An 11,116-nucleotide genomic window follows, 5' to 3' on the forward strand; every position below is an offset into this window, starting at 1 on the left:
GTACGGTGGATGATCTCTGACCAGCTATCACCTCGTATGTGCAGGAATTGCCAGATCTCACAGATTCCTTGCTTTACCATCTTTGGCTGCTTTAACCGGTTACCAGGTGGCACTTGGAAAGTTATCCTATTGTTAAGACCGAAGGTTTGTTCCGCATATGAACAAATTCTCAGTAGAACTCTAATATTTAACCAGGACTACTAATTCAATCAATCAGCGACTCTCATGATATGAGAAGATATGAAAAACACATGAATTTTCACACTAAGTGGGACTATAGATAGCATTACATTTCACCAATCTAAATATGTACCTAAAATGACGCTCTACCCTCCACAAAAAAAGTTTGCTACAGATATTTTTGATTTTCAGATAAAGGATAGTCAACCTTTTCAAGATTTTCTTCCAGTCTTCTACTTTATTATTTCCCCTCAAGATTAACAGCTGTTCGGAGGTACAATAATAAACTCAAAATATGTTAGCAAATATACACAACTTACTCAAACTTGACGTCATCACTTCTTCTGATGTATGTCCAAAAACAAACGCAACCATCTCCACCCGTAGAAATCAGAACCCCTTCATTATCTGGAGCAGGGCAAAACTGCAAGGCAGTAATAACCCCAGTATGACTGCTTAAAACTGCAACCTGTGAATTAAATATTTACGCCATTAACAGCTATGCAAAAAGTATTGTCTTACTTTGTGAAACAAAACACACTACAAATAAAACAGTTTCCCTACACAGTAAATAAAAAAAAGAACAATGAAGTACATCCTTTTAAAATTCATGACTATTTTCTCCTTTACCACCTTGGACAATGGACAGCTCAAAGAATGCAGGTATGCATGTATGTACATAATACACAGAATATACAAGGGAGGTTCATAGCAGTGACAGCAATACTTCTAAGGTAAAAGAATTTGATGCTGGAACTTCATCAAACACTCAGCATCCCCCTCCCCTTGGGTGATGCAAGAATTGATTAACAGACTCATTCACAAATACATTGCCAAAGAATAAACCTGATCAAAGAGGTCTTTGCCTATAAGCTGTTATGTATAACTTTTTGCCTAAGTGACTGACAAATTACTAGTATATGGGCCTGGCTTTGAAATGGGCATGTGACAAATTCCAATTTGTTTTTAGTTAAATTTTCAAATATTCATTAAGAATACTTCCTTTCAGTATTTTGAATTCAAGAATTCTTTAATCTAATTTCACTGCCATGTACCCACATAAGTATAAGAATGTAAATATATACAGTATAGTATACAAGATAACATACATGCATAAAGTTTCCAAAAGTATAGGTGTACGTAAATGAAAAGATCAATGAATAAGATATGTGAAAATAACATTTATCTTAACAATTAATATTAATCATGTAAAACATACATTAGTTTTAAAGCAGTCACATACACATAAGAAACATATGGACATGGACTTTGGAATAAGTAGTGGATTAGAATTTAAAATTTTAACATAGTGCTAAACCTTCCCCGCTATGTGAAATCATCATAGCTTGTCACATTTGAGCAACCAATAGAGTAATCTGACAAGTGAAAGGAAAATCATGGATCATGATGGACTACATCTCTACAGCAAGGAAGTGTGTGGTATTATTTACAAATCTTTCCTCAGCTTTCACAATGCCTGATTTTAATACACTGGATCCAACACGAGTGGTTTCTTGACCTCCTGGCCTTCATCATGGGCACCCCATAACCTCTCGTTGTAGAAAGAGCCTGAACTACCCCAACTTTCACAGGTTATATGATAATCTGAATTAGAGCCTAGTAGACCTTTACAGGTTGTAATGGCTACCAATAACGACTCAACCAAGGAAAGTGGACATTGTTCATTATTTGCTCGGTGTAACAAATGAGATAATTCTATAGTACTTAGTGCCTCTATTACTCTCACTACGATTTCATGTTTCTTTGTGACATGAGGTGATAAATGGCTCCAGGATGGCCATGTCTTATGTCTTCATTTTCCATGGTTGGACTTTGTTGTTGATCGTGGGATCTCAGAATTACTTTACTGTGTTGGTCTATCTATCCCAAGGCCCTCAGTTGAATTTACTGGATAGGATCTAGCTTTGGTTTTGCAAAGGTTTATTTAGGCTACAAGAATGTGTTAGAGGTGGATACATCTCAATGACAACGGTGCAAGAAGTTTATGATATATCCCCTTTATTGACTTTCAAGTACAATACAAAAATGGTGGCCAATGGTAACCTTCAGACAACAATGTGGTACTGCATCTGATTGCTGAGATAGCTCATGTACTACTGGCAACAGGGGAGGATCATTCAGTTTCTTCCTCTTCCTAAAGATCATCATGACACTTTAAAATATGTGGAATCTTGGGGTATTTCCTTCACCATTCATGCTGATTTTGGTTACAATTTCATTACATATTTAGACATGAACTACAAACTGTCTTTCACTTTAAGTCTTTACAGATAACTTCAGAGTACAATTTTACTGCCCATGCCAGAAGCCCCTTTCTTTGTGATAAGACTGAATTCTGATCTTAAAGTCTAACATTCTCTCCGCATCTTTTCAAGTTTTGATAGATAAATGATTAATCCATCAGTGATGGGAGTGTACTGAATAAACAATGTTTTCCAATAAAACTCCATTAATCTTCCCTTAATGGCACACTTTAAGCCTTAAAGGGCAGATACCCTCATATGAGAAGCAATAACAGGCTTTGGGTGGTAGACGAATTCACTCATGGTGAGCATCAGTATTACAATTACACACCATCAACTTGGGGCATTCAGGCAGGAAAGAGGTTCCATTAATTCTATAGCCCATAAATTCACTATTGGCAACTTTCAGATTAGCTAAGATCAACGAAGCAGGCGGCTCATGATTTAGTAGTGATCTTGACTTCAAGAGAGCATGTGCTGCCCTTCTCTCTCTTGCATGAAGTCTCTTTATATATTTGCTCATAAATATACCCTGGGGTTGCTGTTGGTATTATTTCTTATCTTTTATGATAATATGCCAATTATAATTGCACTTTCTTTTGCAAAGAAAGTGCAAATAAATATTAGAAAAAACACGTATAATCCAAAAAATTGACTGCATCTTTAATCTCAGTAAATTTATGTAAATATTTTACAACAAATACACTCAGAATTTATCACTAATTTTAGTTCTTATCTGTTCTGAGAGAAGGCTGGAGGGATATTGGGAGCTTTAATTATAATTTTACAAAAATTAAATTACTTGAAAAATCATGTATGACTTGGTGAAATTTATGATTGCCTTGTTAAAGCGGCCACACAAGGGGTTGTAAATAGTCTTTTTCAATTTTTAGTGGAAGGTAATGAAAGTGTTTTTGAATTTTTATCTTATCCCATCTTCCTCTTTCCATTTACATATATGTTTTTTTTTCTTAAATTAGCCAACCTCAAAGTTTCCCTGGCCTGGGGTGCTGCATATTGAATTTTTACCCCAGCTCTTAAGGGTTAAGGGATTCATTGAAAACACAAAGAATGAGTAGTAGCTGAAAAGTCATATGCAGTCTGGGTATATACAAGTGTGGAGCTTCTCAATCTTGAATGATACAAGCTGCTGCAACTGGGTGTGGTTTTTGGTACTGACTAGCATCTCAAACTATTAAGACAGAATTATGTCACCAGTCAAAATTTATTTTGCCAACTCATCCTCTTCACTCTTCTTTACCTAACTTAGTGACTTAGTTGCATTTGCTTGCACACTAGGCGGGCTGCTGCTACAGTGTCATTTTCTAGTACATATCAAGTTTAATAACATACTCAGTTTGCTATAGTAGATTCACATCAACCGTGCATTTGATGTCCAGGCCAGTCCCTTACAATGCTCCTGATTGGCTGTTGATAAGCCAATCACAGGCTTGGAAAACTTTAAGTCCCTCTCGAGAGTTCACATAGGCAGGTATGTATATTCACCTTCTCCTGAAAGACGTATCCCTCAGGAGAGGTGGAACATACATCCTGGCTATGTGAACTCTTGAGAGAGACTGAGAGTTTCCAGCCGTCATTGGCTTATCAACAGCCAATTAGGAGTGTCGTAAGGGACTGGCCTAGACATTAGATGCACGATGATGTGAATCTACTATAGGAGCTATATCTTGGCTACAACCAAAATGAGGAGTAGTTAACCTAGTGCAGTTTTGGAATCTTCTTATCAACAAAAGTTTAGCAAGAAGCAAATTCATTTCTACTTTCTGCTTATATCTCCTGAATTCAGGTGCATCAGTTTTATTCATATCCCCTCATATTTATTTATTTATCACCCATTCCTATAATTTATATCTCTATGCAGGCTGATTTCCATGTGGAGCCCTCTTGGGTCTATAGTCTCCTGATTCTGTCTATAAGAGTTTTCAGTTGAAGATTTAAAGAAAGGAAGCAAGCTCATAGAGAGGATACAGGTTTTTATGAATTGTACAGTACTAAGATTTGGAGAAAACTGGGACTTTACCGGTGGGGCTAAGGGCGTTTGCCAAGCTCCACATTACAGCGGATGATTTTATCACATGAACCAAGCTGCCAAATTAATGTCTTTTCACTATCAATTGCTAAATCTGATTATCTCTGCCGATGCACCCCTCTAAGTTGTTTTGCCAATTAAGGTCGTCCATCTAGAGTGCTCCATATTTTAACAAGCATGTCATCAGCTCCTGTTATATGTACCTGTGAACAGATAACTTACTTTGCTGTAAACAGGTAAACTAAAGAAAAATATAGCCTATTCTACAGTCACCCTAAAAACAAAAAATTATATGCTACTACTTACTGCTATAGACTGTACATGACTGGAATTAAAATTACTGAACCAACCATATTAATAAACAGCTTAAAAAATAGAAAGGCTCCATAAACCCTTTTTTGCACTGATTTTCCACAGACATAAACGAATCAGGCCAACAATCCTGAAGGTTACAGTGAAAAGGGTAGGGAAGGAAAGTGATTGAAGGCTAATCCCTAATGGAAAACACTGCACAGGCAGTTCCCGGTCATCGGTGGGGCTTCTCTTCTCAGCAGGGTCCTGATAAGCGAAAACCGCCATTAACCAAAACTTGGTGATCAATGCTGCTTTTTGGCCCAATATCTGGTTAATGGTGCTGATAACCAGAACATGGTACATATGGTGCCATAAGTCACTGATTTTATGGCGCTAGACAAGCCCCTTAAAACCGGATCACCATTAACCAACTCCGCTGATAACTGGGGACTGCCTGTACCCACCTCATGAGAGGAAATGTTAAAAGAAAACAAGGAAAACATTAGTATTATTAATAGAAGCACAATGAAAATCATCATACAGAACACAACTACATTCTCCAAAATGTATATTTTACTCACTGAAGTAACCTTACTAAAGGGTGACACCTACATGGCAAATTCAAGACTACTGAAAGTCAGTAGCCGTACAAGTAATGTTTACTGGAATAATTCTAAGAACATTTAGATAAATTTATGATTCATATCATAACTACCTAAGCCTCAAAAGAATGAAATTGTAAAAATTCACATCCCTTAATATATAAGGAATGGCCAATTTCTTCACAAATCTACCTTTTCCTAAGTGACACACTGTCAATGGAGAGAACAGAGACCTTTAAACATCGTAGGGATAAACCTGATGAAAAAATATTAAATGACTATCTACACTGTATACTAAAAACAAAACCACAATCAAGTATAATTAGAAACCATATCTCAGATAACATTAGCACAGCATCTTCATTATGAAAAATTGACAGTCATCTATTATGAGTAAATCTTCACTGCTTTGCTCGGTCCTATTACTCCTTAATGAAAATTAATCTCCCAGTACTTTCATAAAGAAAGCCATACTTATTTACAGTAGGTAATAATTTCTAATGTCCAAACTAAAGGGCAGGCAAAAAATAACTTTGAATATAATATAAACTTACTTTCCATAACGGTCAAAAGCATGCAATACACAGCAGAAAGATGACCAACAGAACGGAGGAAGAGCTGTATCCTGTTGTAAAATTTCTCTGTTACTACATGCTTGTGGTTCACATTTCCTAAGAGCTCTCGTCCTAAAAGTGTTTGTGTAAGACATGGCGGTCCACGAACTTTTATAGGCTCCAATGGAGGGTAACTGTGATGTCTCACCAGAACATCTGATAAAGTGCGGTACCTTTTCCACAAATCTGTCAAGAGGGGGAGGGAAATGATTATCGTGCCCATGAACACTTAAAGAAATCTTGCTACTACAACCAGATTTTGTTCAAATTCAATTATAAAATACACACTACACAAAAGTAATCTTACAAATTTCATCTATGCAGGCAGTCCCCGGTTTTTGGCAATCCGGTTTTAAGGTGCTTGTCTAGCACCATCAAATTGGCAATTTTATGGAGCCATAAGAGCTTGTGGCGCCCATAAGTTACCAGCGCCATAAGCGCCATTATGGTGCCATAAATCGCTGCGTTTCGGTTAATGGCAGCTTTCACTTATCTGCACCCCCGCCCCTGGGACGGAACCCCCCCCCGCCGATAACCAGGGACTGCCTGTACCAGACAAATAAAACAATCATCAGAGGTATTAAAAGTACTGAAGAGATACATCATTTACCGTCTTCTCTCCGAAGCAAGGACTGTGATCCTGCACCCAAAAGGGATAATGTTGACTGCCAAGGAAGCTTCACCAACTGGTCGATAGCCGGTCCCAAACGTGACACCAGACGCAGCAGATGGTCTTTTCGGACATGGCTATTCTGACAATCCTGAGTACCATACTCAAACGTTAGTAAGCAAATAACTTGTACAAAAATATATATAATTTCATAATGAAAAATAGAGTACTATATAAAGATTACAATAAAAAACATAGTAGTATGTATAGTCATGAACAGATTATCCCAGACTTGCAACCCATTTGACTTGTTTCGTCTACTCTTATGACAAAAATTTCTGAGTATGTAGTTCTATTGTACTGCAAAAATGTGTTTATATATATATATATATATATTATATATATATATATATATATATATATATATATATATATATATATATATATATATATATATATATATATATATATATATATATATATAAAACACATTTTTGCAGTACAATAGAACTACATACTCAGAAATGATATATATATATATATATATATATATATAATATATATATATATATATATATATATTATATATATATATATATATATATATATATATATATATATAAATACACACACACACACACACAACAAGTCAACCCCCGTAATCATCCATTCTCGAGATTTTGCGGACTCGCCATATTGCATGGATTTTTCTGTGGGACCTATCTAAGAATTATTCACGGGAGGAATCATTCATTCGCAGTTTTTTCCGTCGATAATATTCATTAATTAGTGTATTAAGATGCTATTTTAATGAATAAATACATTTTATGATACAAAAATGATTTACTAATTTCCAAATATTAATAGATTAATACTTTACAAAGTTAATAAGATTAAAAGATATTAAATAAAAATAATTCTCTATCTCCCACTCTCTTCTTACTGCGATGTATGAAATGTATGTTTTTTGCATAAATAAATAATTTGCAAATACGTATTCAAATAATATTAACGTAAACTGCAATAATATCAATTCATTAAAGAAAATACTATAGTGAATTAGATTTTACTTTATAAATAAAAAATTATGTAAAAAATGAAGGATAACCTAGTCTTTTAGCATAGAGACTTGGAGAGAAGGGTGAGGGTAGAACTGTCACAAATGTCAAGAAACCTAACAGCAAGGGTAATGGAGTGTTGCAACTTAGTGCGTTTCTTTATAATTGCTGCGATCTTGGAGTCTAATCTCTCTTTAACTAATTGGTATTAACACATATCTATCCTTCGATAAATATTCACTAATTAGTGTATTTTGATGTTATTTTACAAAATTAAAGAACAATTTTCCCAGTCTTTTGCCTTTTAAGCTGTGAAGCACGGGGGAATGCGGGCCTGTCAGCAATGTCACATTACTTGACAGAAAGTGACCTGGGTCCAAATTGTTGCCAATGCCTGATCATCTCATTTCTATTTCTTCCTTCTTTTATATCTCTCGGCCAAATGGTATAAGAAATAGACTGACAAACAAATAGATACTTAGTTCAGCCCTCTCTCTGGAAAAGATATACATATGACAGAGGGGAAGAAGTGTTGATGTAGGGTGATACTTTAAAAGAATAAATTTGGTATTTGAATGTTCAAGATAGGCAGTTATAAGCATTTTAGTTGGGGAGTTCTTAGTATTTGCGTATCCTAGTTACTCACGGGGGGGGGGGGGGGTATGCATCCCCATATTCTGGTTTAAAATATGGGGGTTCACTGTATATATCTCTGGTCTAGGATGGGCATAGTTTACGATGTTCTGAGTTTCAGACGCACTTCAAATAATTCATCAAAAATTATTTCCTGGGTTACAAAGCATGTTCCACACTTACAGTGCTAACAACCCAACCAATCCAACATAATAACCGTGGCCCCGCCAAACTGGTAAGAATGGTCACCATTTGGAGGTTTTTTTATGAAAAACTCATTAAAAATACAAGATACTTGTTTTCAAGACACTCAAAGGCTTAAAAGTAAGGTTTTCTTATGATTTTTAATGGTATTTCAGACAAAGCCAATCCAAACATGAGTAATATGCATCCAAAACAGCAAAATGTGTGAATATTTGTTTTTTTTTTATGAAAAAAAACTATAAAAATGCAGGCTACCTTGTTTTCAATGCACCCAAAGGATTAAAGTAAGGTTTTCTTATGATGTTCACAGTTCTTTTAGATGATGCCGACCCAAAAAAATTAGAAATATGCATACAAAATGGCAAAAGGGTCAGTATATGGAGTTTTTTTTTATGAAAAAGTCAATAAAAATTCAGGATTCTTTGTTTTCAAAACACGCAAAAAAAAATGCAATTTTTTATGGTTTTTCGGACTACGCCAAGTCTAACGGAAGACATATGAATACAAAATTGCAGAATGGTTAAAAATCTGGAGGTAAGAAAACTCATACAAATGAAGGATATGTTGTTTTCAAGACACCCAAGAAAGAAATTGAAAGTAATGTTTTCTTTTGAGTTTCGATGATATTTTGGATGCAGGTCTCACGTCAATCCGAATGGAAGAAATAAAGTTTACATTCGTAGAGCAATATTCACCAATTACTTATTTTTATTTACATGAATTTAAATATATTTTTAAAACAAAAAAATTATTTACTAATTTTCAAATATTAACATTAGGGTAACCACCAAAAAGTATCAATAATTTTAAATTACAACCCCGTGAAATCACAAAACAGGTTACGATATGAACACAACCTTTCTATTTCCCCGAATATCTCACAAATAATTTCACTCTTTTAAGGCCAACCACCCATATCTCTCTCTCTCTCTCTCTCTCTCTCTCTCTCTCTCTCTCTCTCTCTCTCTCTCTCTCTGTACTGCATAATATCCTTTAATGAAATATGGATTACTGTATCAACATAAAAAAGGGATTTTGACGTAAGGAAAAATCTATTTCTGGGCGATTGGCTCGTGTCCGCCAGCGAAATTTTTCAGCAGTTGCGGCGGGTGGGGGGGGGAACATAGTTTCCCCCGACTCTGCTTAATCTTTAGTAGAAGATCCAGTCCTCCTTTCTACCTGTCTCACCCAACAGTTCGTCTATGCCTGTCTTGTTCATCTACGGTTACCTTGTGTCTTAGCTGCTTTTATGATGATATGGTGGGTGTCCCTTATTTTTTGCTAGAGGACACTCACAATCGATTGTATATATTGATCTCTTTGATGTGATCCCCTTATTTTTATGCTAGGGGATACATCTTATTTTACAATGGTTACGGGTTTTGTATACTTAAGTCATATACATTCCTTCATATATTATTATTATTGAAGTTTGTTCTGTTCAAGTTATTCTCATAATTGCTTTAGAGTTCTTGGTACATATCGATACACAGATACTACTTTTAAACATATATTCCATGTAAGCCCTGTATATATGCAAAATTACGTTAATTTAAGAAATATTATTAGCATTAAGTTTAATTTAAGTAATATTTCTAATTTTGTATCATTGTGTATATGTATCTTTATTAGCTTAATATTCTTTTCTTTTATGTTATCTTTTATTTGTTGAGACCTCTTTTTGTTTTGTTGAATTTTCTTTACAATCTTGTGCTATTTCTCTGGTACGATTTCGCGCAGCGACACGAGCTGAGCCCAGAAAAGGGATTTTGACGTAAGGAAAAATCTATTTTCTGGCGATTGGCTCGTGTCGCCAGCGAAATCCCGCCCTATCCATCCCATCGCTCAAGATTGTCTGCTAACTTCAGGATGGCCACCAGAGGCGCAGCAGTCGGCAGCATGGGATGGAGTAGTAATAGTTGCTGCCCACTCTGTGGGTCGGCTCTCCTCTTGTGGGGATTTTGTAGTGGGAGATTTCTGTTGGCAATCGGCTCGTGGTAGTGGTCTCACTCGCCATAGTGTTCATACCGACACCCTCTTGGAGGTGAGCGAGTCAGTTGTACTGACCTTTTTCTTTATTTATTTATTCTCTGGTATGTGTTAGTACATTTACCCTAGAAATAATAGATTAAAGGATATATAGTATACAGGCAGTCCCCGGGTTACGACGGAGGTTCCGTTCTTGAGACGTGTCGTGAGGCGAAAATCGTCGTAAAACCCGGAACATCATCAAAAACCCTGAGAAAAACCTTACTTTTAAAGCTTGGGGTGCATTGAAAACTATGTAAACTGCATCCTTATTGCATTTTTTCATTAAAAAAAACCTACAAATATTGAATATTTTGCATTTTTGGTAATATTTCATCTGCCAAATGAGCATTGCAGGTGTCGTTAAACCTGAAATAATTTCTGATGAATATAATTGAAAAGCGCCTTAACCTCGGAACGTCGTAACCCGGCGACTGCCTACTAAAATTCCATCATCAGTTGTTACATTTTTTTTTTTTTTTTTTCCTCTGACATAGGCTCAATGACGACACACTGGCTAGAGATTGGAAGTACAGGCAGTCCCCGGGTTACGACGGGGGTTCCGTTATTTGAAAGTCA

General features: G+C 35.8%; 1 protein-coding gene across 1 annotated transcript in view; it reads right to left on the reverse strand.

Annotated features, from left to right (window-relative positions):
* LOC135218682 (bromodomain and WD repeat-containing protein 3-like) overlaps nucleotides 1–11,116 on the reverse strand; it is a 282,487-nt gene that overhangs the window by 258,691 nt on the left and 12,680 nt on the right. Inside the window, 5 exon segments of the mRNA XM_064255131.1 lie at nucleotides 501–649; nucleotides 4,717–4,720; nucleotides 5,583–5,646; nucleotides 5,945–6,190; nucleotides 6,615–6,765. Of these exon segments, the coding sequence (XP_064111201.1) occupies nucleotides 501–649; nucleotides 4,717–4,720; nucleotides 5,583–5,646; nucleotides 5,945–6,190; nucleotides 6,615–6,765 (614 nt within the window).

This window comes from Macrobrachium nipponense, chromosome 1 (assembly GCF_015104395.2).
Source record: "Macrobrachium nipponense isolate FS-2020 chromosome 1, ASM1510439v2, whole genome shotgun sequence".
Lineage (NCBI taxonomy): Eukaryota > Metazoa > Arthropoda > Malacostraca > Decapoda > Palaemonidae > Macrobrachium > Macrobrachium nipponense.